This window comes from Nipponia nippon, unplaced genomic scaffold, assembly GCF_047370975.1.
Source record: "Nipponia nippon isolate SJK-2023a ecotype South Korea unplaced genomic scaffold, ASM4737097v1 scaffold_2, whole genome shotgun sequence".
Classification (NCBI taxonomy): domain Eukaryota; kingdom Metazoa; phylum Chordata; class Aves; order Pelecaniformes; family Threskiornithidae; genus Nipponia; species Nipponia nippon.
In genome coordinates this window covers 15,783,556-15,808,411 of record NW_028262336.1, presented here as the reverse complement: position 1 = coordinate 15,808,411, position 24,856 = coordinate 15,783,556, and the positions used below count along the sequence as shown (strand labels likewise).

Here is a 24,856-nt window from a genome sequence, read left to right as displayed (position 1 = left end):
TCTCAGGGGGTGTGGGCTTCAAACTCTTTGGTCTGTCTAGCAAGGGATGATTTTTAATGCAGTGCTTAGGGCAAGGCTAGGGCGAGCACTTGCCAGCCTGCCTGTTAAAGCCATGCCAACACGTAGCAAAGAATTCAAGGTTCCCTGGGGCAGAGGGGAGCTCACGCACCTGCCTGCTGCTCTGAGTGCTCTCCTGACAGATAAACCCCTGGCTTCCCTCAGGACCAATTCTGTGGGGCATGCAGCAGTGGCTACCTGAGCATTAATATGCACAAGCACATACGTTGCCCTCTCAGCAGAGGCTCCTAACCGTGAAGGTTTGAGGGAATGCTGCTGTAATGAATCAGCCTGTGCAGTGTTGGGAACATCTAGGCACTAGGCAATTGCCAAATATTGTCATTACTAAAAGGGAGACTGAAGATCTCACTTGTACCTTTCACAGTGATATTTGCTGGTTTTGCTAATCTCACCAGACAGTGCTTAGCAAGCACAGGCCGGGCACTCCTGAGAGCTACATACCGTGGCATGAAGAAAAGAACAACTTGCCATAAATCCAGCCTCAAAAATTTTCAACACCAGCCAAAGACTAGTGCGAGGTGGCTGGCATACTCTTCCTATATAAGGGCCTTTCCAGCCCAGACTGTTGATGTTAGGACATGTTAGTGACGAACTCCATGGAGGCAAACAGGAGGCTGCTTTCTCCGCTCTGGGCCCAGGAGGCTGTGAGGACAGCAGCAGCAGCAGTCCCACCTCATCAGGTTAAACTGAGACTTCATGCGGTTACTCTGCTGAGAGGAGATGCCTTTTGGAAGATGTGGAGAAAGCTGGCATCGGTACCAACCATCCGTCATGAAAAACAACGCTACATAACACTAGCATCGCACCCACTTTGCTAGCAGAAATGTGTCAACAGCAAAGGGAGGGATTTCTCAGAGGGGAGGTTAAAATAATGATTCTCTCATTTTATTTTCATTGTAGTCACTCTCTGAAACAGAAAGTAGATAGCGTATTCACCACTTTTAATTTCCTGATGTCTACAGATGTTTCCTATAATTCTGTTGTGAAGGGGACAGCCCCTCGCCTGCCTGGCACCGGCGGCTCCCCGCTGCCCGTCTCCTCCCGCCCGGCACTGGCTGGCCCTGCTGACAGAGGCAGCCGCGGCATCGCTGGGGACAGTGGGGACGCACCTGCACTTGGACTGCTCTTGAACCACACCACCCAACTCCAGCCACCACCCAGCGGTCCCTGTTGCCCAGCACGATTAGGGTGGGTTTTTACTCACGATAACCATTTATTTGCCTTGATGTGCAGGAGCTCTAGGCAGTCCCGAGGTTACTTGGAGGGAAGTACCGGAGAAGGACCCTGAGTAAGCTTCTGATCCAAACAGGCAGCAACGCCTTCTTGAGAAAAGCGTCATTCCAGCCACTGTGCTAACTGTCCGGGCCCTTTTACATGTAGGCATGGGTAGTTCAAACCACTGAAAGAAGGAAAACCAACAGGAGTTTCCCCTCTACTTTTAGCAGGCAAGGGGGGGAGTGCATGAACCATTTATTTACAGTATAGCGGACAAGTTCAACACAGTGCCCCTTCCTTTGAAAAGCATTTGTCCATTTACTAGTTTCTGGCTACATGATATCTCCCACCTCCACCCAATTCCCAAATCTTGCTTTTGTCAGCCTTTAAATTTGGCAGATCTGAGTCTCTGTAGTTTTGACATTACTGCACTGTATTTGGGAGCTGCTTGCTGTCTTCTGGATGAAAGCTGCTCATCGTTGCTGAGCTGGAATATCCTCGCATTACCCCTTAGGCAGTGCTTGACCCTGAGTGCCAAGATGGCAGCAGTTCACGAGGAAACTCTCAGAAGGAGAAAATCAAGACCAGACCACTGCAAGTCTTGAGAAGAACATTCCCCTAAAGTAAACTCTTTCCAAACACAGGGAAATGTTACATATTTTTACATATTTTATGTAAAGTAGGATTTTCGTGCCCTTTCTCCTAAAAACAAACAAGTATGCAACCCTCCTTTGAAGTCCATATTCCTCACACTACTCTGCCCTGTGTTACAGTCAGCTCCTTCCTCTTCATCACCCTCATTATAGCTGTGCCATAGCCTTGCAGTTGATTCAGACACACACTCATCCTGTGTTCATTCATCTGTGGTGGGGTAAGTGTTGACCCGGGTACTACTCTAAGGAGGGATGTTGTACTTCTCAGAGTTGTTCTTGTGGCTAACTTATTCACAGACTTCAAGAGACAGGCTGGCAGTGATTTACACTCAGGCAAGAAGCTTGCTTTCCACTGAAAACATTACAAAAAGGAAGAGTTTAAGAGGAGACCCGACATCTGTGTTTCTGCGATGTGCATTTCAGTAGCTGTAGTCAAATCTTTGTTAAGGCTGCTGTGAGAACTCCTGTTTTCATTATGGCTAGAACTGAAGAAAGCTGGTAGACATCACTGGGCTCTAACAACACTGACTGCCTTGAAGGTAGCACGTGCAATCAGGAGTCCTTACCTCCTCCTGCCTGTCTCCAAAACTTCTGTGTCTAGTATTTTTTTGACTTTATTTTGACATTTCTCAATTAGTGGGCACTCCCTTGCCTGATGGAAACCAGAATCTACAGCTACGTAGAGATATGTACAGAAGAGAAGTATGCCTGAGCCAGAGGAGTCTTAATCCCATCTTTGAGGCCCAGGAGCTCAGACTGGTCCCAAACCTAATCTGAGGTCCCATTGTTTTCACAGAGTGTTCAGAAATCTGGAGCCCAAACTCCAGCATTCACAATGTATTCCCACAGGCTGCAGATTGCTTTCCCTGGAGCTGCAAGATTGAAGATTGAATCCGTTGCATGTGACATCCACCAGACGCGGAGGCCACTCTGCACTGGCTGAGGCTTGACCTTAACGTAGAAAAAGCTTTATCTTGGAAGCGCAATGGTTCTGCACAGTTGTGCCCGATCTCATGTGAGACAGACAGAGGCTTACCACTAATTCCTTTTATTGCAAGTCAAACTAGAAACCTGTTTGCATGACCTTTAAAATGCCAGTCCTGGCAAACAACAGCCAAGGATTTTGCAGAGCGTGCTGGGATCATCATACACCTCAACATGCCCTTATACTCTTTCGCAGCCAGATGGTATGTCCTGATATCAGCCCCAGAATTCTCTTTGAAACTCTCAAATGGAAATCTTACTTTCTTTGCTCCGCTTTCTGTTGTGTTTCACTCCTGCATCCTGGCAGTGGGGGACCCATGGCAGTTTGAGGCCGGTTATTCCTCTTTGCCCAGCCATCTGATGGCAGCTTAGCGGAAAAGGATGAGGACTCTGTGCACGCTGCCATTCTTGAAGCTCACAAAATTCTCATCTGGGATGTGAAATGGAGGTGTTTAGCTTCTGGTAAAGGTTGATCAAAGAAAACACAACAGAAAGAGAGAAGTAGAAAAATATTCTTTTCTAGCAGTTAGGACACACCTAAAAGATCTGCAAGGTGTTCTGGCCTTGTCCTCTCCTGGAAAGTAACTGCGATAAAGCTCTGATACACACAGTTTGCAGAGCTAGCCTAGCCCCACCAGAGGAAGGTGCAGAAGTGGCTCACACGATAGCTTTTGCTCTGGTGGAGCACAGCACAGTAATTATCACTCCTGTTCTGTAGCGAATGGTAGGAAATGCAGGTAGGAGCCTTGGCCTTGCATCCCAGGGTGCTACGGGCTATGCTGACACAATGATGGACAGGACTGGCTATAAGCTATCACAGAGCCACAGCTGCAGCCACTTCTAGCTTGGGCTTCTGCCAATAATTAAAATTTGCCACAACCAGACAAGGAGCAGCTTCATTGCCAGATAAGACGCCAAGTGAATAAATAAACCACATAAATCCCTCCTGAAACAGAGAGCTGGAAGGTCTCCAGTGAGAATGATTTGTGAAGAAGGGTAGAGAGAGAGATGGGAAGAAGGATGCTTTGCTGGGACGGAGGGAGGTCAGTGTAGCAAGAAGAGGTTTGTTTATTCAGGGCTTAGATCTTGGGCTGTGTTGCTTCTTGAGCCAGGGGCCCAGTGCGCTGCTGAGCTCCAGTCGGAACAAGCATCGTGACATTTCCTTCTAGGGATGTAAAAAATGGGCCAAGGCGAGTGTGAGCCCACCCCCTTCCTGGGCAATCTGTGCTCAGCCTGCGCTGATGCTTTCGTGGATCACGAGGAGAATGAGCAGGCTCAGATTGTGGGTAGCAGCCTCTCCTGATTTTCACTGCCCAGTTCCTCACGCTGATACTCATGTATTTTCCCACCCTCTTGTCTTTCAGTTTGCTCCTTTGGGGGAGTTTGTGTTTTAAACCTACCCTGCTAACTCACCTCTCCCTTCCCAGTCCAAACAATGTTCCCTTTTCAATATGATCCTGATGCCACTGATGTACTCACATGGACACAGATAGAGTCGGTTCAGGTTGGCAGGAGGGTGCAAAAGGGTATTCATCTAAATGGCAGATGCAGAGAGATGGCTTTGAATGAAACTACAAACTACGTATTAGAGAGCTTTTTTCCATTGGTAACTTGGGTCCAACCCTCATTAAACACTATTCTTAGCTTTTTTTAGTTCATTTAAAGAGGAGTTCCTTATGAGCTGCCCATCTAATCTTATCTGCACTTACAAAATGTGAGAGCCAAAACAACTGGTGCCTGTAAGAAGAGGTGGAAAATGAAAATTCAGTTACCTATTTCCGGCCATTGAACAAGACAAAAAGAGTGGCAGATTTGCCCAGGTGAACCTACACTTGTCCTTTCTGTGCTATTCTCTGCTTTAAGGCTAAGACTGACACCCAGGGACCCATTCCAGGTTTCTTTAGATTATCTTCCTTGAACAATAAATGAACCTAGGGGTAGAAAAGGATAGTTTGGTGGATTGGCCTCTTTGGACACTTGCCTTTAGAACAGTTATTAAAGATACTCCTAACTCAAGGAAAGATTTTATTACTTCAATTCATGCAGCCACATTACTATTATGTTTTGCATCATGACTGAATGTTATTGTGGCCTTTAAAAAGGTAGGACTGGTCTGACATGCAGGTGTGTTTGGCTGGTAATGAGATGCATTCAGGATGCATTCTCCAGAGTGTAAATTCCTGTCCTCTGTAGCGTAGATGATGTATCGTGTGAATATTCAGCGGCCTTTTGCCTCCAGCTGGCCTCAGTGGTTGAACAAAAGATGGGGCAAGGAGAAGGGATCAGCGCTTGCCCAGGGAAATGGTCACCCCAAATTGGTGGGCAGTATGGGAGGAGCTAGTACTGTCATCGCTTCTCCCTTGCTTCATCCGCAAGCGAATAGGACACCTCCAGTTCATCAAACCCCGTCTCTGCAGGGGAGTCTTCTCAGGAGAGAGGCTACAGCAGCTCACCACAGGGGTAGGAGACATTGACACCCCTCCAGCCCCTGGGGAGCCCTGCAAGGAGGCACGTTCCCTGCTACAGCCTAGCATGTCATTCCCAAAATGCTGCTTTCTGTGTCAGAAACAGATACTTGAGAAGTTTGAGAAAGGCTCTTTTCAGCCAAGCTGATTACGAATGAGTTCAGTTACGCTGAAAAACAGGCACCTCTATCAGATTAAGGCTGTAATGCTCCCCGCGCAAGCTGAGAGAGTTACCCCACTGTACGTGGTATAAGCTTCCCCAGGCAGACAAGGCCTGTGACCGGCTGGCTCCTCAAATCCTGCAGCTACCTTACCGAAAAATGAGAGGGGTAGGTGTCACGGCTGGGAAGGCTTTGCACAGGGAGCACGTCATTTGCCTTTGGAGGGCTGAGCCAGGCAGGGAAGAGGGGGTCTGCAAGAAGCTCTGTTCCCTCCTGAAATCCAGTGCCTCAGTGAGGGCCGATGCTTTAATTCCAAAGGAAACCACAGCACTGCTTCCCAGAGTTTCTTGCTGGCCTCCAGGCGGAGTGTGATGATGGTTTATTTTGACTTAAGCAGTTTCCTCCACACAGATGCGTCCCCCATCCCTTCCTTAGCTGAGCAGCTCCTACAGGTGTAGAGCTTTGCCTCAGCCATGCAGCGAGGAAAACCCGCTCCCCAGCCACCCGTGCAGCTGCGGCTGTTTGAAGTGGGGCTTCTGGAGATCTCTGACACAGTATTTGTGGGGCTTTTGTGGATGCTGAACAGAAACTTCTTCCAAATCACTCGGCTGCCAGCAACGTGCTCCCCGTGATGACTCGCAGCCACTCCCTGGGTTCACAGCCTGCACTCAGCTGCATCTCAGGTGGCAGGCAACAGATTGCAAAGTGAAATACCAGTGCCACAGACCAGAACAGCCTTTACCAGCAGGCATGCAAAAATATGATTTTACTGTCAGCCCGCTGAACAAGAGGACACATAAGGATGCAATTTCCTCAGCCTCTGGCTGGAGCAGTTAAAGGGAAGCCCTCACCCCTGTGCTGCAGTCTGCTCCTGCCACCCCTCCATCCCCTCCCGCTACGCCAGTGCAAGCGCTTGCCGGGCTGTGTTGTGGATTCAATTGCTGAAATGATCTGGGTTAAAAATAACCTTGTAAAGAGTTAAGGGGCATATTTTTAGCCCAGATCATTTCAGTGATCTGGTTTACAGCACAGCCCCACAAACTCACACTGGTGCAAGGGAGGGGGGAGGGGAGGAAGGAAAGGTCAAGGGAGAATGAGCAGTTGGAAACATAAGCTGTCTTTCTGCCAAAACCAGGACCTTACGAAACTGCACCCCGAAAGCACTGACCCTCTCTTGTTTTCATCTAGCATACTGACAACTGCCGCCTTGTGACGCAGCGTTGAGAGCTGGGTGCTGAGGATCACTATTTCTGGATCCTGTTTGTGTAATCAAGACACTAGCCCTGAGCCTCAGATGCCTTATTGTGTCTGCCTCTGGCACATTATATTTGTCATTATTTTTGCCATATTTGCTTTTGCTGAGGTAGATTGTATGTGCAGCAACCAAAAAACCCATGAGAGCCACAGGGAGATTTGCAGAGCTTGTGCGAGCGCGGGGTACGGGAAGGCAGCCGGCACGATGGACTGGTGTGAGAGTGGGCTGCAGGGAACTGCTCCTGCAAAACTCTTTAGAAGCAAGGGAGGGATGTGGAGGTTGGGGACTGGCCTCAAAGCCATGTCTAGATGCAGCTACGTGTGGATGGGGGTGGAAAGTGCACCGGACCAGTACCAAAAATTGTGTAACCGTCACTGATTTCATAGGGGCTGAATACTCCAGCCCTGCAAGGTGCTGTGGAGGGCTTGCATCTCAGATAAAAGGTGCTCTGTCTGGCCAAAATATCCTACCTGCAAAAGCAGACATGTCAGAGGATTCATAGGGGAGGGAAGGAGAGTAGGGCAGTACAAATCTCTGCTGTTATTCGGCTGGTATTTAAGCGCTGCATAAGCCAAAACACTCCACTGTATGGCAGCTCAAAGACCTTTGCTCTTTTCATCAGCCAAACCAGGTGCACAAATCCAAGCCTGAACTCCTCCTTCAGTATCTGCTTCTGACCCCCACTGGTACCCTTTCAGACTAGCATTTCCAGTAGCATATTATGGACAGTGACAAAACTGGTGGGATACCAATCCCGTGAGATGGAGTGATAGCTTTCAGTTGCAAGGGGGTGGGTCATGACCAAAACTGCTAGCTGAGGGCTGTTGGAGCCAGTTTTGCACCAGCACCAGCAGGACATTCAAATTCACCCCCAAAACCACCTCTGGCTTTCCAGTTTTCCCCAGGATTCTTTGCAATTTTGATTTCATAAGAAACTTGTTGTCTGCAGTGACACTCCCCACCTGTAGCTTAAATCCATGATCTTTAAGAAAAGGTCTTTGTGAGTACCCAGACGGGATGCACAGAGAAACTCTTCAATCTCTTTACCTCTTTTCTGTGGGCCTTTAATACGCACCTTCTCTCACCTGGTGCCCACGGTGGGTCCACGGGCTCTAGCAGAACTGGCAAACGTCCTTGAGCCAGGTAGTGACACTGCTGTCCTGAGGGGTCCCCCCGTGAGACATCATTACTCCCACATCAGGCAGCCTTACTAGCCCTCGCATTTTCTGGCACATTAAATCACCAGTGAAGTTGGGATTGTTCTTCTCCAGTGCTGCCAAAGGGACCAGGTTCAGTTTTAAAAGCAGATGAAGAAAGATGGTGTTGAAAACCATTTTCAAATTTACTCAATTTTATAAATTTATTTGGAAGAGGAAAGTGAAACCCCTTACAGAGAACTTGCTAGTTGCACTTCCTCTTCTGCAGACAGTGCCATGCTTACATTGATGGTATAATTCAATTCCTGTTTTGCTGCTCTGTCTGACATTTTTCAGAATATGCAATGCTTAGGCACTTACTTTTATGGAACGGTAAAAGACCTCAGAGTAGCAGTCACCAAATTACTGATGGAGTAAGTCTTTTACCTTAGCTTGCATGTTTTAGTCCATGCAGGCTGACTGTGCTTCTCTTCTGAAAAGGAAAAGAATCAGCAGATGGCTGCAAAGAGCACAAAATTAACATCTGAGTAATTTCACCTTTTTTGCCAAAAAAGAGCAGAGCTGCTCCTCTTTATCATTCATGAAAGTGGTGGGCTATGTCACCGAGACAGGAAAAATGACCAGGAATGGGAGAGGCTACATTAATATCATGGGGCAGGAGAGAGCCAGCACTGAGCTCTTGGGTGAGAGGAGCAGACGTGTGTCTTAGTTATGGAAGAGGCTGAGGGCTGGTACATGCTCTGGGGTGAAAGTGAGAAAGTGAGCCTTCCCACCTTCCTCCCAGCGGGAGGGAGACTGCCAGTCCAGCCCCTGGAAACCAAGGGGACAGTGTTCTCCTTGCAGTGCAAGGAAGGGAACTTCTTGCATCCGAGTGCTCTGGTATGGTGCTTTCCCTTGACTAGAAGACATAGAGCCTGGCACACCAGTTGGGAAAAAATAAAGCAGCTGTGGAAAAAGCTGGATACAGGATGGCGGTGTAATTGCCAGAAAGGATCTGAGAAAGGACTTTTCCTGTTGCAAGACACGTAGTGTAATCGGAGAGTCTGCAGCTGGCAGTTTCGGGAGGACACAGCCCGTGGGCTACTTGTGCTAATCTTAGAAAGGCATGTTCACTGCTTCCTGGGCCCTGGCTGGCGAGCTTCACGCCGGCAAGAGCTGCGTTGCAATCAATGCCTGCTACCAGCAAAACAAGAAACGCGTGGAATCATTCCAGCCCCACAGCTCTGATCAAATCCAAAGAAAGGGAGCTGTGTTTTCAGACTGTAACTCAACAAAAATTAAAAAAAAAAAAGGAAAGAAAAAACACACCCACCCCAAAACAAGAGGTCAAAGAAGCCAAGAGGAAGTGCAGTGTCTTTTCCAGGTAAAGGCAAAGGGCAGTGAAAGAAGCTTTTGGAGAAAAAGGGACTATGAGGGGGGCAACCCTTCCACCACAGACACTGAGCACCTGCAGCTCCTCAGCCTCGACTGAGTCCTCAGTTCAGGTGTCCGTTCTGCCATGCCCAGTTATCCTGGGAGCTGGCGTGCTGAGCCAAGCCTCCCAGTCCATCCCACCTTCCCCAGGTTCATTCTTTGCTCCCTCCTCTTTCCAGCCTGCCCTCCCTTCACGGCAGGGAGCCAGTCTGCCACTGGAAACTGCTCTCCCTCCCCACTTAGCCCAGCCATCATTTTTTGTGTGCAGCCGGTTGCCCTGCTGATCTGCTTACCTCACTGTTTCTTCCGTTCCCCTTATCTGCCACTTCCCCTGCCTGTAATTACTCTAATGAAGGCTGAAAAGATGAGGGGAAGGTGCTAGAAGTTCACTGAGAGGAGACAGCTTGATACGGCTTTTGTGGCTGGATGCAGGAAAGCTGGTCTGAAGTGTATGGAAAGTTTAACGGGGGAGATGTAGTCAGGATCCTGGAAACAGGGAATGGCAGATGTCTACTGGGGCTTGTGGGCCTGGAAGAAAGAAGATAGCATCTATTGGCAGTGTTTATTTACAGCTCTCTGAGGAAGGAAAGGCCCTTTTCCACAATGCAAACGGGCCTTAGCCATGCTGCTCTCTACCAGGTATTTCAGACCAGAGAGTGCTCCCAGCTGCAGATGATGAGGTGATCCTTAATGTAACCTCCTCAATTTGCTTTTAATCTAGAAACTCAGGGTCTAAAGGAATTCCTTCTTTAATATGATTTCAAGTTTCCACAGCTATTTCTCTAGCCCCTGTAGCATGGTGACCCAAAGGAAATGGTCCATACGTGGGCCAGATTGGTGTTTCAAGGGCCTTTCACCTCCAGCGATGCTGAAGGAGTGGCTGTGTTAACGAGACAGCAGGTCCCTCCCAGGCAGAGTGGCTGAAAGGGAGAAGGAAGGGCTCTGCTGGAGCCTTTGGAGAAACAGAAATTTATTCCTCCAGCAACAGCCATTGGGGAAACTTTCTGACTGAGAAGCAGAAGAGTATTGAGGCAGAGGGGTAAGAAGTGTGGTGTTGGCCATGCGTTCATGGTGGTGGTACAGGGAGCGGAGGTATGAGGTTCCTTGCTGATGGGTCATAGCCTGGTTTGTTGTTTTGAGGTCTCCACCTCTAACAAAACGAGGATTGTTGGTTAGTTATTCTCAGTTCCTCTGGTTCGGTTTTCCCTGGCATCAGATACTAGAGATGAAGAATAAAGGTTTCCTTTCATCAACTTTGATTTCAAGGCTTTCCACTCATGTTGCTTGATACACACATAGCAAAGCAAACAAGGTAAACGTGGGATGACAGCAGGGCTGTGTGCTGTGGGAAGAGCCGCGCCATCCCGTCTCCAGCAAGCCTCCCACTTCTCAGCCTGTGGTGGACCCAGGGGAGGTGAAGCTTCTCTCAGCCCTGGTATTTCCTCCCTCCCCCCACCCGCCTGAGTATTTCACTGCCAAAAAAGCAGAACGGCGCAGGGACATCCCCAAGCAGATGCTGGCTTGCTGCGAGGACAGGGAATGGCTTCTTGCAGCAGAACCACTGGAAAAGGAAGGGCACCGGTGACCAGGGCAGTACAAAAGGGATGGGAGGGCTGAGAAGGTGTACGGGAACGTCCTTTACCGCCCGGCTCCATCTGCTCACTGCGAGGAAAAGATGGGGAACAGACACTTGGCTTGAAATACTTAGTTTGCTTCCAGTGAAAAATACTAAGTGTAGGCTCTTCAGCTAGAGCTGAAAGGCTCTGCATGAATTACTGGTTTTCTGGGATAGTCGAAAATGCTGCTAGGTCCTGTCTTCCCAAACCTCTTGCCCTCAGACTGGATGATTGATGCCAGATGTAAGAAACTGCTGTAAGTCCCTGCTTACTCTTGAACATTATAACACATACACAAGCTTCTCTCTAGCCTGCTTGCTTTTCCCAGCCTTTGCTCATAGCTCGTTGTTCCCCATTTGTCAGAACAGGCCAGCGGAGACCAACTCAGAGGTGGACAAATCGGCATCACCCTCAGTGGCTCAGCTAGCAGGGAAATTCAAAGAGCAAGCAGCCAATATCACTGGAAAAGAGGTAAGGAGCTCTGCAGCCACCAGCAGGTAATCAAGTGGGTAATGAGGCACCCGCCTCTGCCTGTAGAAGTTACAGCATCAGTGATCTGAGCATGAACCCACCTTGATTTTGAGTCTTCACAATTCATTTGTCTCCTAGTACAATGCAAGCTATGACAGTATCTTCCATGCATTGCCAACTTGTGGACGAGTATTTTGGTAGAGCCATACTTTGGGACAACTCAACACTGTAACTGAGACGCTGTAAAGCTTGGCAGGGTACACATAGATACCTAACAGTAGCAGACAGCAATGCATGTACTATCTGGGCTGGCTTTTGTGGGCAGAGGGCAGCAATAAATAATGAAATAGCTAATATTGAGCCATAGAAAAAGAAAGCAAACAACAGATTACACAGTGTAGAAGCCAGTGGCAGGTCACCAGCACCTTGTTCACAAAAGGAGAAGGTTTTCTCCAGGTAATTCCTTCTGTATGGGTCTGAGAGAGAAAGCTGTCTCTTTACTTGCCCTCGTTACCTCTTCCCAATGACATTTCAGACTCTGTGCCTGTCTCTATCATGCTGAAACTTTATTTTATTGAAAGCCCACTATGCCAAGCTTTACCTCACAAGCTATCTTTCACCAGATCAGCAAAACACTAGGATACCTCTCTTAGGAAGAAAGGAAAGTCAGAGTGTTTATGGCTGGAGGTTGACATTTTGGGAGAGCCCCCTCTATCATTACGCACTTTTTTAGAAGCATAAATGTTTACTGGTGGCCCTCCTTAGTCAGTGGGTGCTCCTTTAAAACTGAACTGCTTTCTTCTGCTGCTCATCTGATTTCAGCATGTCCCAGGCTAGGCCTAAGGGGATCCTCCCCGTCACCCCTCCTGCCTTTGGCTGGATGCAATGGTGGCCACTGTCCTGCAGGGCTGGCAGGCCACCGTCTATCAGCGGTTAGCACTCCCATAGCCAGGCCCCAGGATGGGAACAGCCAATCTCTTCCCAAGCACTTTTTTTTTTCCCTCTAGTCACCAGCGCACCACTCCATCCATCCCATTACAGCCATTTCCTCTTTTTAAGGTATGGGATTTAATTGCACTAAGCCCCTCACCCTTCAGAAGGCAGCAAGTTCCCAGACCTCTCCTGTTATCTGCGGACCTCTGCGGCTCCCAAGCCAAGGCAGTGCGGAGGGGCCTCACAGTGTTGGGAAAATAATTTTCTCCAGAGACAGAGGAGGACGAAGTTTCCTGTCTTTTCTCTCCAAGCCATCTGTCACTTCCCCACCGGCTTTCTCAAGCTGGCTTCAGATTAATGGCTGAGTGGATGGTCTTTAACCCTTACTTGACCCATGCCAGCAAAGGGGAACCTATCAACCAGTGAACCTCTGATACATTCACTGTGGCACAGCGCAGTGTTTCATGGTTGCAAAACGGTGGGATTTCAATAAGACGTGATATTATTGCTTCCTAGCACGCCATAAGGATAGGGCAGGGCTGCCCATGGCTGCTTAGAGACGCAGCATTGCCATGCCTGAGTGCAGCATCACCAGAAGTTAAGTGACATCAAGTCTACGGGTCCTCCAAGACAGCCAGCTCTACAGAGGGCAAAGACGCTATAATCCAACTTTTCACATGCCTGCCTGTTAGAAGGTAACAAAATTATCCAAATATTATATTGTGGATATTATCCAGGATCCACAATATTATCTGAGTATTTTGTCTGTTAACACATAAAAAGTGTGTTAACAGCTTGGCAGGAGACTACAAACCTGGCATAAAAACAGAGACAGCTTGACTTCAAGACCAGAGCAATAGTTATGAAGGAGCAACTCCATAGGTGCTGTGCTGTGCATCTCTTCCTTCCTAGTGAGCACTCTCGTACTTCTGAGAGCCCAAGGACATTCAGAAGGAACCAGTGTCCCTGCTGTTAAGTTGCCTTGTTTCTTCTCCCCTGGAGAATCTGCTTCTTAGGCAAATTAAAGGTTACAGCTGAGGACTTGTCTCTGCGAGCTGCTCTTCTTCATTAGAGAGAAACGAATGGGGCTGTAGGGCATGTTGGAAAAGTCAGAATTCCCCTTTTTGCACCTAAAATATATCCGATGCAAAATAGGAAAATCACAAACCAGGTAGGCAGCTGAGACTCATTAAAAGGAAATCCTGGTAATAAGATGGGAAAGGGAACAATAACAAGTTATTCCAGTAGTGAGGGGGTTTCCAGCAAGATGCTTTGAAGAAATGGACTCAAGTTGTGCCAGGGGAGATTTAGATTAGGTATTAGGAAAAATTTCTTCACGGAGAGAGTGGTCAGGCATTGGAACAGGCTGCCCAGGGAAGTGGTGCAATCACAGTCCCTGGAAGCATTCAAAAAAACGTGTGGATGTGGTGCTTAGGGACATGGTTTAGAGGTGGACCTGGCAGCTGGGTTAACGCCTGGACTCGATGATCTCAGAGGTCCTTTCCAACCCTAACAATTCTATGATTCTATGATTCTAAGATGAAGCTTCTGGGAAGGCTTCCCCACCCTCCACAGCTTAGAAGAGTGTCCTTTGCACAAAGCCTGAAGTATTGTGGTTCATGCTGTGGAAAGAGATATAGACTACTTTTCCAACATAAGGATTGGGCTCAAGATGCTACAAGCACACCTAGCATGCTGGCCACATGCCCATATGCTAATATCTCGTGCTGCCTTTGGATGACTCCTTTAGGCAAGCTGAGCCCTGCCATCCAAGCTGGTCACTGAGAGAGCATGCCCTCTGCTGCCTGAGTTTCACTTCCTTTTTTAAAAAAAACTGATTTCCCTGCTGCTAAGTTGCTTGTTTTCTTCTCTTAGGTACCACCACATAAGCCAACTCGGAGGAAACCACCATGCTCCCTTCCATTGTTTTCCCACAAAACTGAGACAAGTGACAATGGTGAGCAAGTGAGTATCAATTTAACAGGGGGACGAGGTCTCTCCTCTCTGCAACCTGTTCTCTCCTGCGACACGAGCTTGGAGGTAGCAGAGAGGTCAGGCTGTGCAGCAAAAGACATCAGTCATGCAGCATCAAACCTTCCCCTGCTTACACACATAGTGACTCAGCGGCAGCTCCCACGTTTCCCACATGTAGCATGGATACACGTCCCATTTCTACTGCTTTTGGTTTTACCCTTAGAACACTGATGGATCCACCCAGTTACCACTTTTCAAGCATTTTAAAGCAGGAACCGCTGACATTTATTAGATTTAAACAGTGCTTAGCACAGGGAGCATCCATGCTGTTTGTTGCCTTCAAATGAACTCTAGAGGTTTGAGTATAATGGCATAATAGTTCTGCTCTTGAGATGTTTCCTTCTTCAGAAAAAAGAGAATAATTAATCCATAGTGAAGAGGGATTTTGTCAGCAATTACCCACGGAATATTGTCTTGAGGTGTCCTCCGTACAGCACCCTTGAATGAGCAGGTCCCAGTAAGCTGGCTGCTACTCACTAAAGTTTATGCTCAGGCCCTTTCCAGTCACTTCTGTCCTTCTGTATTTCAGGGTTTGAGGTCTACCCACCAAATTTCACATTGTCACCTGCTCTTAACAAGGGGGTGGTTCTTTGTCCTTCTTTTCTGACAGCTACAGGCTCCTGCTGCCTCCATGTCAAAGGAGCACAAGCTTTCAAATCTTAGATTCCTTCCTTTTCCTTTGGACCTGAAAAAAAGCAACGTGCCCCTTCTCAAAGCAATGCTTTCCCTTTCTCAAACTGTTTTCAGCCTTTCATAGCTCTACCTTTCCAGCCACTTAGGCCTTTCCTGCCCATACTAATTGGATACCCTTTAACTCTGTTAGTCACGTGGTGGCAGAAAGTCTTTCCCGTCACAAAAAGTTCACAACATTTACCAACATTGAGGCTTGTACCCTTTAAGAGGTAGAATTTTAATCTGTCTGGTCCTGAAATAATACTGGGGGAAAGTGCGTCATAGGTTAGATACCTTAGTGAAGGCCAAGCAGCAGGAGAGCCATTACACATCACCTAACTCAGGTACTTCAGCCAGAAAGCAGACAATCACCTTTTCTCCCAGAGGAAGAATACATGTATGTAGAGCCCTAGGATGGCTAGATAACAAAAGGGGACCAGGGTCAGGAAAGAAGAAAGCAAACTTTTGCGTGAAGACGCTATATGAGGCTTCATTTCCTCCCCTGCTAGCACTTTCTGCTTATCTCTTCCAAGTTTTCTGCCTTCATTGTATTTCATCTTTTTCACCTACTTTACCGTGACTTTTTCATGTTTCATTTTGTTTTGCAGAAGCGGTCTCCAAATGCTTGCCCCATTCCCAAGGTCAAAGTGAAAAGCTCCCCCATGATTGAAAAGCTGCAGGTAGGTCCTGGAAGAGCCCACATGGCTGCCCCAGCAAACTAAAACTGATGGGCATTTGTCATAGCTACTTCCCTTGTGGAGCAGCCACAGGGGAAAGGGATCCAGGAGCCAAGGGTGACAGCTAGGTAAGCAGGGCAGTCGCCTCACTGACAAGGGTGCAGTCCCACAATACACAAAGAAGAAAGGCAGAGCAGGTCTGGTAACGGTAACCAGCGTCAGAAACAGTCCAGCGATCCTCAGGCACGTCCACAGGCAGGTCAGTGCATGGGTCAGGATCATTTGAATCTGCACGGTACACAGCTCGGCATGGGCATGGCAGCAGCACAGCTCAGGTGCAGAGCAGGGGCAGGAGCCTCAGTTTAAATGCAGCTTGAGAGAGAAAGTGAGGGAAACTCTGGCTGAGATTTCTTCCAGCTCTTTCTTCGCAGCAGTCTACATCAAACTGAGTCACCTGCACCCTATCGGGGAGCTGGCCTTGAGCGCAGGCAGCTACAATCCTGGCAGCGGGGAGTGCGCTCCGGGCCCTGGCACTCCCCTGCACGTGCCGAGAACCTCTGCACTTCCCTCGCCTCCATTCCCCCAGTTACACACAAATGCACGCAGTGCTTCTTGCCCTTTTTGTACCTCTCCACGGCGCCTGATTCATGCCGCTGAGGGCAGCTCAGCACTCGATAGCCCATAGACGTAGTGCCCTGCCACTGCCAGCTGCCTCTCCTGGCAGCGCCTGCGACTCCAGAGCTCAATGCCTCCTGGCCGCCCTGACACAACGTAAGCCTATTCATAGCACTGTCCCTCTTCATGCACCCAAGGACATTTGCCTACGAAAGCTTCCTAGTGACAGGCCAGCGGGAAGTGTTTTGCCACAGTTAATCACAAGCTTGCTTCTTTCCATGGTCTTCTCACTCCTCACGACTGCACAGATCATTCAGAAGACCTGCAGACCAGGCTTGAAAATGCGAGGTCTGCTTGGGCACACACAGGGATGGTTTAAATCTCGAAGTGATTGCTGGCTGCCTGTTCAGACTTTCTCCCGGCTCAGCCACTGTAGACTCTGTTGGCTTGGCTGGGCCACTGGAAAATCCCAAACGGCCTCAGGATGACAAAAGGACAAGTCCTGAGATCCAGCTGCTGGGGAAGGGCAAATGTCCAGTCATAACTTCTCTGCCCGGACTTGTTTGTTGACAGTGTCACCAGGAGAGACCCATAACCAGAAGGTATGTGGGTTGTGACAGCTGAGAGATGTGGCAGCTCCCGTGGCAAGAGCAAGGGTTCCTCCGTCTGGTTGCCGCATGCAGTACACGCCGGTGTCATGCACGCCCGTGATGGGGATTTTTCTTTGCAGGCCAATCTGGCTTTTGCTCCAGCTGCTCTGCTGCCGGGAGCATCTCCCAAAAGCCCTGGTCTGAAAGCCCTGGTTTCTCCGTTCAGCACCCCTCCCTCAACGCCCAGCAGCCCAGGGACTCAGTCCCAGCCCACTGAAGCAAATGAGACGCCGGTCAGCTTTGATCAACCCCCAGAAGGCACTCAGCTGCAATTCTATAATAAGGTAGGGTACGTAGTAGGATTTCTCCATCACAGCAGGATAAGGCTTGCTTATCACTTGGGGATGAAGAGGACACCATAGCCCTCAGTCCTGCCATAGCAGTGTGCATTTGTAGCCAAGGGAGGAGACCTATGCACCGGGTTCAAAACAGTCTTTCAGTATAGCTCTGTGGAGCCTCCTCTCTGCCTGCCTGCACATGGAGCTTCATGGCCCAGCAGCTCCAGCAGCCTTCCTGGCCGAATGGGTAAAGGGAAGGGGTGAGGTGGCAGGACTCAGTCACTCCAGCTCAGCAGTAACAGGGTGGCTGGTGGCTGGTGCCTGGGCAGGGAGCACTGCGAGGAGGTAGTGCCACGTGCCAGCAAACGTCAAAGGTGGCTGAGGTGCAGTTCAGGGAGCCACGTAGAGCACGACGGTTTGCCAGGTGTTCCACAGAGTGCCCAGCACTTAAATGGGGAGCTGTAACCCGCATTCACCATCATCAGCTGGAGTTTCGGAGCAGACTCCTTCCTCAACCACCAAACTGCCCAGAGTAGAAAAGGCTGAGGCATCCAAAGTCAGTATCACCTGCATAATGAATGCAGCATCCTTGGGTTTAGAGTCTTAACCTGGACAAGAAGCCACAGTTTAAATTGGGACAATGATCTCCAGCACCAGCTTTACAGAAGGAAAAGAGGCATATATTAGGGAGCTGCTTGTCCTCGAAAGTAGTCTCTCAGGGGTAGGAGCCCTCATCTCCCTACCTCTCAGTAGCAGAGCAGGAAAAGTGAGGCCACCAGCATAGCAATCAAGTTTACCATGGTATTTTCCTCTGTTGTGCTTTCCTGCTTTGCAGTACCGCTCTCTTTGTCTGCTTTAATGTCTGCTTTTCCTGCCTCCAAGGTGCGGACGCGAGGATCGATAAAGCGCAGGCCTCCCTCCAGGAAGTTCCGAAGATCTCTGTCGGACTACGGAGATGGGGAAGATTTAGGGGTCAACATCTCCTCTCCAGAAAATGGTGCCAAGGAGGATGGGGATGAGGTGTTTGGGCCCAAGGGCAAGACAGAGGAGGCAGAAACAGGGAGCAAAGAGCAGAAGAAACAGACAGGGTCTGATGAGAAGCCCCAATCAAGGAGAGGATCCAGTAGATCAGAAGATGAAGAAAAAGGGGGAAAACAGGCAGAGGAAATGACTCCTTGCAAGAGTGAGGCAGGGGATACAAAGGAGGAGGAGGAAGTGTGTTGTGGTGCTCCAGGGGAGGAGAATGCTCCCCAGCCTCCCTCTGGAAACAAGGAGGAGAAGGTGTGCGAGGGCCCTCAGGGAGAAGAGCAGCAAGGCAGTGCCTGTGAACAGGAAAACGGGGACAAGGAGAAGGAAAAAGCTGAAGCTGAAGCAAAGGAGACCAGTGAGAGCACAGATGCACAGACAATGTCAGACACTGAAGAAACACCACTGGCAGCTGAACCGCTGCAGGACGCAGTGGGCTTAGGGACTGCCAGTGAGCCTTCAACACCAGCCACGCCGGACCAGGGCACAGCATAACCGTGATGGGTAAGATGGGTCAGCATGATGATGGCTCCTAAAATACCAGAGGCTTTTACTTATTAAGGAAAATGGCAACTGTGACAGAACACACCAACATTTTTGCTGCTCCCCACACCTCAAAAGTATCATATCTCAGGCCTGCAGAGGCTGCAAGGCAGGGTACTTGTAACACCACCCAGGAGGGCTGGTTGTTTTAGGGAGAGGATGGAGAAGCAGCAAAGCCGATTCTGGATTCAGTAAAACGGAGAGGCTCTATTCCCCAGGCATCCTGCTCAACTGCTGTTTTGAATGCAATTTGAGAGTACTTACAGTAAAAAGCACTTTTCCCCAGCAGTAACCATGTATTTGCTATCTCAGTATGCCTCCTTACACATACATATTTCTATGTATATGTGTGCACATGTTGTATATATATGTGTGTACATATATATTCTCTCTCTGTATATATGTGTTTAGCTTCTTAGCTTTGCCAGCAAAAATAGTGTTTGCACACATACCAGTTTCATGATCAGCCCTGGAAGCACGAAAACACGGGCCTCTGCCACTTGAAATAAAAGAGGATTGCCACTGGCTAAAGCGGGGCTTGTTCCATGTAGCTTGCGTATTCTCTAACCACTGATAACGTACCCGCAGATGCCTGAGGAAATATCTCATTCCACCTCAACCACCTGTCCCCTCTTCAAATGCCTCCTTTGTTTGGCAAGGAGCAACTGAAGGAAGCAGGCTGGTGCTCAGGCTGCAGCTCGCCTTTGCCTCCTAGCACAGAAACTACCAAAGTACGCCCAGGGCACAGCCTCCCCAGCACTGTATTTAATTAGACCCATGATTATTTTTCATAATTTCCTTACTTTTCCCCTCTCAAAAGGACATACCCAGTCAGGGCACAGGAGACTAACATGTGAAGAGGAGCCATCTAACCCAATCAAGGTGGAAGCTACTGGAAAACCTTCAGTGGCAGGAGAGGAGCAGAATACAGATATCCCCCGAGGTCCAGACTCATCCCGGAGCTGAATGGCTGTGTGCTGGCTCTCTGCTTTGCACCAGCATATTTTGGGACAATCAGAACAAGAGACTGGCTTGCAATCACTTCGGAGTTCAAAACGGAGGTGTTGGCTGACATTCCTCAGTGATATTCGGGGACTGAGAGACCTGATACGTGCTGTCCTGCAGCCGACAGCCACCACTACTCCTGGTCCCTCTGCTCCTTCATCCTGCTCCAAAATGGCTTTTTCTTCTCCCCTGCATTGGTCTTAGATGAAGTTCATCAGTTACATACATACATGTATGGTGCCTTTTTGGTAGCTTCTTTTGAAATATTTTGGGGTTTCAAATTTCAGTAATAATGTTTTAACAGTAGGAAAAAATACGTTTTCTCCACATATGCTATATGGCAGACAACGTGAACCCTGAACACAGGGAAAACTCTTAGGACATTGTTCATAAAGCATAAAATCCCTTTCAAGTGGGGGCTGAGCTGGCTGATCTGTGAAACAGCCAGCCATGGTAGGCAATGTTTCTGTGTGCTTCAACTTTGGGGTGTTTTTAGTGCTGGTGGAAAGTAACAACCAACAGAAAAGATGCGCTGCGTAGGTCAACAGGGCAAGTTTTCTTATCCGGCTCCAGATTTAGAAGGGTCGCCTGTCCGTCAGTCTTTCTCACTTCCAGACCCTACCCAGTCTGTTGGTTCTGTTTTGAAACTTTCAGTGTGTGGCCACTGAGTGCCACTCGTGATAGAAAGCATCCCGGCTTACTGGAAACAGCTGATTAATGTAGGTCAAAGAAGAGGTCTTAGATGGCTGAATTTCCAGTTGTATGGCCTGACTGAATATGAATTGGTGAAGGTCAGATAGCCAGTCCTTCCTAAGTACTTAGGCATTGTACTAGATTTGCATTCACTTTTGGGGTACCAGTTAAATCGAGGGTCTAGCAGTTGCTAAGCCAAAAAAAGCTTTTACATCTGGAGAGTTTTTGTTGCCCATAAGAAATAAGTTATTTGGGGAAAGACAGGTAACAGACCCTCACGTGACCAGTTTCCTGACAGTAGTGCTTGAAGCTGTATCTGCAATACTGAATAAAAAGCTGCTGTGCCTCAAGGCCATGGGGCTCATGTCCACAGCATGATGTGGAGCTGTGGACAAGTCTGGGCTCGCTGGAGACGACAGCAAGCCAGACTTCTCCAAAACTGAGCCAAGCAGCCAGCTAGCTGTTGGGCAGTGTGAACGGCCAGGGCCAGTGCTTGACCCTGCCGCCAGCCACCTAGTACCCAGCAACACAGACGCAGCTACGGAGACCAAGGGCAGAACCAGCCGGCTCCATCACAAAGCTCCTCCTAGCAAACATTAAGCTGAGCAGAGCCGGAGGCTTGGGTTGTCCCTGTCTCTCTAGACAGGCACAAGCATTTGACACAACACAGCCCACATCTGTCCTTGAGTGGGCTCTGCAACACAGCAGCATTACAAACCTGGCGGTTTTGAGAGATATCCCCTTTCTGTTCACCAGCTCTAAAATCATGAGGAAAGAAGTGGCCCTGTGCCCTGCCTTTCTTTTTCCCAGGTGAGAGCACTGAGGTGCCATTTGCCGAGAGCCAGCGGCGTTGACCCTTCTGCGTAGCACGGGCTTGTTGGCCAACACGACCCCCACGTCCTTTTGAGCCATGTTGTGGAGCATTGTTGCCTTTGAATCCATTTTAATCTGTTTGTTAGAGCTTGTATTCCAGGGCAGGCTGCAATCGTTCGCTGTACCGTGTTTCTTCTCTCAGCAGTGTCCCATCTGGATGTGAATGATTGTGCCTTACTGTATATGTAGATATATGTGTGCCTGTTTAGAGAATGAGTATGTGTGTCCCGAGCAAGGGAATGGAAATCCGAGGGAGAAACAGAAGAAATAAATCGTGGAATAAAACCAAACCAAATGAAAATCCGTGTGTTTCCTCCTGGGGAGATGAAGCAGGCTGAGGAAGGATGGAGAGCTGGCAGCAGCAGGCAAAATAGGGGTGGGATTTCCACTGCCACTGGAACAGTTTAACATTCAATTTTAATGTAATTTGTGGTATTTTTTACTTTTGGGGAACAGCAATAACCCATGTGCTTAATCCACAAAGGAAGGGGTTCTTTGGGACAAGCGGTGACACTGGAGACTGCCACACTCCCTGCCCCGGCCCTGCGGGTATCAGGTATCTCGGAAGAGAAGCAAGCAAAGCCATCCAGCCTAGTGCCATTTCTCCAACAGCATCCTCGCTCAGGGGAAGCAGACAAAAAACAAGGCAACACACACTGACCCTTCCTGTGAGATTTCTCAGCTTCTGGCAACCAACAGTTTAGAGACTTTCTGTGCCGGAAGCTGCATTGCCATCTTCGTCCCTGATGGCTTTACAAGTTCCAGGAAAAAAAGATGCCTGTTTCTCAGCTGAAGGCATCCACATGTCTCTCTCAGGGCGATGCTCGCTCAGGCGGCACGCAAACCTTGCCCCATCTGCAGGCCAACTGAGAGCAATTTTAATAAAGGCTCTTTGGCCACTATTAGCATCGTGACACCGCAAAAGCAGAGGATGCACGTGGGCCTGTATCCCTGCCCCATCCATACTATCAGGAAGCGTTGGCTTGGGCAGCGTGGTCTTGTATCCACAAGGTGTAGAGAGTTAAAAAGTTTTGACTGAAATGTAGAGCACAGCTTGGCCTGGTGCATAGGGTAGGGGTGCCTATTCAGACCCATACATATCTGTCAAATCCCTGAGGCAGGAGTGTATAATGTCAGGTGTCAGGACACTGACGGTCGAACAGGAAAATGCCCTCAGCAAGAAAAATCTGATATAATTTATCAATTCCCCTGGTGTGGATGGTGCCTGAAAGATTAAAAAAAAAAAAGCACAAACCTTACAGGCCAGAAGACTTTAAACTGGGGGGGGGGGGGGGAGGACGGAAAACAGAGCAAGAATAAAGGTAAAGTGGAGAAAGGAATGCAACACAAGACCAAGGAGACTGTTGCAGTTGTGTTTGGCCGGGATCTTGTTGTTTTTACGGTTATTTTTTGATTGGACTGTGTTTAAACTGTAGTGTGAGCCCCAAGAAAGTGTTGAATGGGTAAGGACGGAGAGCAGTTACTGATGGGAGGAATAGGGTTTCTTGAAAGAACGGCTGGACTCGATGATCTTAAGGGTCCTTGCCAACCTTAACGGTTCTATGAAAGATCTGGGGTGCAAGCGAGGCTGGTACAGAGGCGTGGGAACAGGAGGAGGAAGGGTGAGGGTGACAGGAGGCGTTAGCAGGACAGAGCACACCAGAGATGCGGTGGCAGCGCCAGAAGCAGGGTGGAGCGGCTTGAGGAACCACAGGAACCCCGCTGGCGACTCCGGGCCGCCAGACCCCAGCCCCACACCCCCGAGGCCGGGGGAGCCCCTTCTCCCGGAAGCCCAAGGCCCTTTGTTAGGCCACTTCCCTCGCAGCCTCCGGCGGGCCCCAGTGGCTGCTCCTGGGGCCGCTTGCTGGAAGGGAACCGCCAGCTGCCTCGGAACGGGCCAGGCCGCCCTACGGCCCCTCACCTCACCCACGTACGAGAGGACTCGTGCCGCACTTGCATACGTAGCTACGCGTGTATCCCCCCCACTCCGCCCAGCCCCGGACAGCCGGAGGGCGCGGGCGGCCGGCCAGACCTGCCTGCCCGCCCGCCCTCACACCTCCAGGGGGCGCCGCGCCCAACGGCTCGGCAAAGCGCGGGCCGGGATAAACCAAAGCCGTTCGGGGGGCGTTCCCGTTCCCCCTCCCTTCCCCTCCCCTGAGAATGAGCTCGCCCGGCTTCGACCCCCGCTGGTCGCGCCTGGCGGCGTTCCTCCCCCCTGGGAAGAGCGCGGGAGCCGTGTCTGCGCAGGGGAGCGCCGCGCGGACCGCTGCTCCCCCCGTCCCGGGGGGTTGGAATGGTCTCTACCAAGCGGAGTCGTAGGGTCGGGGGAAGGGCGATACCACGGGTTACCCTGGCGGGGGGGGGGGGGGGAGGGCAGGGGGAAATCGCAGCAGCCTCCGCAGCTGGGGAGGGGAATGGTGTCTTCCGGAGCGGTGGGCAGAACCATTGGGAGCCTGGGGCGGGGGGGAAGGGCAGACCCACGAAGGCGCCGGGCGGGGGGGTGGAGGTGGTGCCGGGCGGGCGGAGGCGGGAAGTGAGTGAAGCGCTGAGCTGGGGAGGTGGCAACAGACAGCGGCTCGTTGGTCTAGGGGTATGATTCTCGCTTCGGGTGCGAGAGGTCCCGGGTTCAAATCCCGGACGAGCCCGCTAAGAAGGGGGAGCCCGAGCACCCCTCATTTTGCCGCCGCGGTGCCCCGCTGGCGTTTTTGTTGCCGGGGCGCCCGGGCCTGCCCGCGGCGGGAGGGGGGTTCGGCTCGGGGGAAGGAGCCGGGGCTGGTGCCGGGGGAGCGGCGGGCTCCGCGGTGGTCCGGCGGCGAGGTGGGCCTGGGCCTGGGGCCGCGCCGTAGCCCCGTCTCGTCGGGGGTGAGGGGGAAGGCAGGGGGCTTCGTTCGGCGTTGCGGCGCTCGGTGCGAGGGGGCGTCAGACGAGAGGGGCGACCCCTTCCTTGTGGGTTAGAAACCCTTGGTCCTGGCGCGAAAAGGGGACGTGTCTCTAGTGATCCTGCCCGCGGCCCTTCGCCGTGCGTGGGAGCCGCCGCCGCCGGCTGCCTGAGGAGCGCGGCGGAGGACGGCGGGTGCCGTCACCGGTGCTGAGTGGGAGAAGGAGAAAAAGTTGGGCTCGTCCGGGATTTGAACCCGGGACCTCTCGCACCCTAAGCGAGAATCATACCCCTAGACCAACGAGCCGGCGCGAAAAACTCTTTTTCTCCCTTCCAGAGGAAGGCTCGAGCGCCGCTGCGGGCCCCGGCCCTGCCCTTGCCCCTGTCCCTGCCCGGCCGCCGCCTCCCACCGCCCCGGCCGGGAGCTGCTACGCGGGCGGGGCAGGGCCCAGCAGCAGGTACGCACGTCTTGCCAGGCCTGACGGCTGTCTTCTGCTGCACCCCTGCCCGC

The 24,856-nt window shown here is 50.4% G+C and overlaps 1 protein-coding gene and 2 non-coding genes across 6 annotated transcripts in view; 2 read left to right on the top strand and 1 right to left on the bottom strand.

Moving 5' to 3' along the window:
• Positions 1–20,658, top strand: part of RCSD1 (RCSD domain containing 1) — a 35,137-nt gene extending 14,479 nt beyond the window's left edge. The window contains exons 1-7 of one of the 4 annotated variants that reach the window (XM_087758729.1): positions 10,319–10,420; positions 11,361–11,468; positions 14,277–14,358; positions 15,716–15,787; positions 17,130–17,333; positions 18,210–18,857; positions 19,717–20,658. In XM_087758729.1, the coding sequence (XP_087614855.1) occupies positions 14,356–14,358; positions 15,716–15,787; positions 17,130–17,333; positions 18,210–18,848 (918 nt within the window). In that variant the 5' untranslated portion in view covers positions 10,319–10,420; positions 11,361–11,468; positions 14,277–14,355 and the 3' untranslated portion in view covers positions 18,849–18,857; positions 19,717–20,658. Of the gene's footprint in view, positions 1–10,318; positions 10,421–11,360; positions 11,469–14,276; positions 14,367–15,715; positions 15,788–16,972; positions 17,334–18,209; positions 18,858–19,716 lie in introns of those variants that run through there. The other 3 variants (XM_087758730.1, XM_087758727.1, XM_087758728.1) reach the window with 3 other exon arrangements.
• Positions 20,659–24,040: 3,382 nt separating this feature from the next.
• On the top strand, positions 24,041–24,112 carry TRNAP-CGG (transfer RNA proline (anticodon CGG)). The gene has a single exon. It is a non-coding gene; the product is annotated as a tRNA-Pro (tRNA).
• Positions 24,113–24,580: 468 nt separating this feature from the next.
• TRNAP-AGG (transfer RNA proline (anticodon AGG)) lies at positions 24,581–24,652 on the bottom strand. The gene has a single exon. It is a non-coding gene; the product is annotated as a tRNA-Pro (tRNA).
• Between the last annotated feature and the right edge of the window lie 204 nt (positions 24,653–24,856).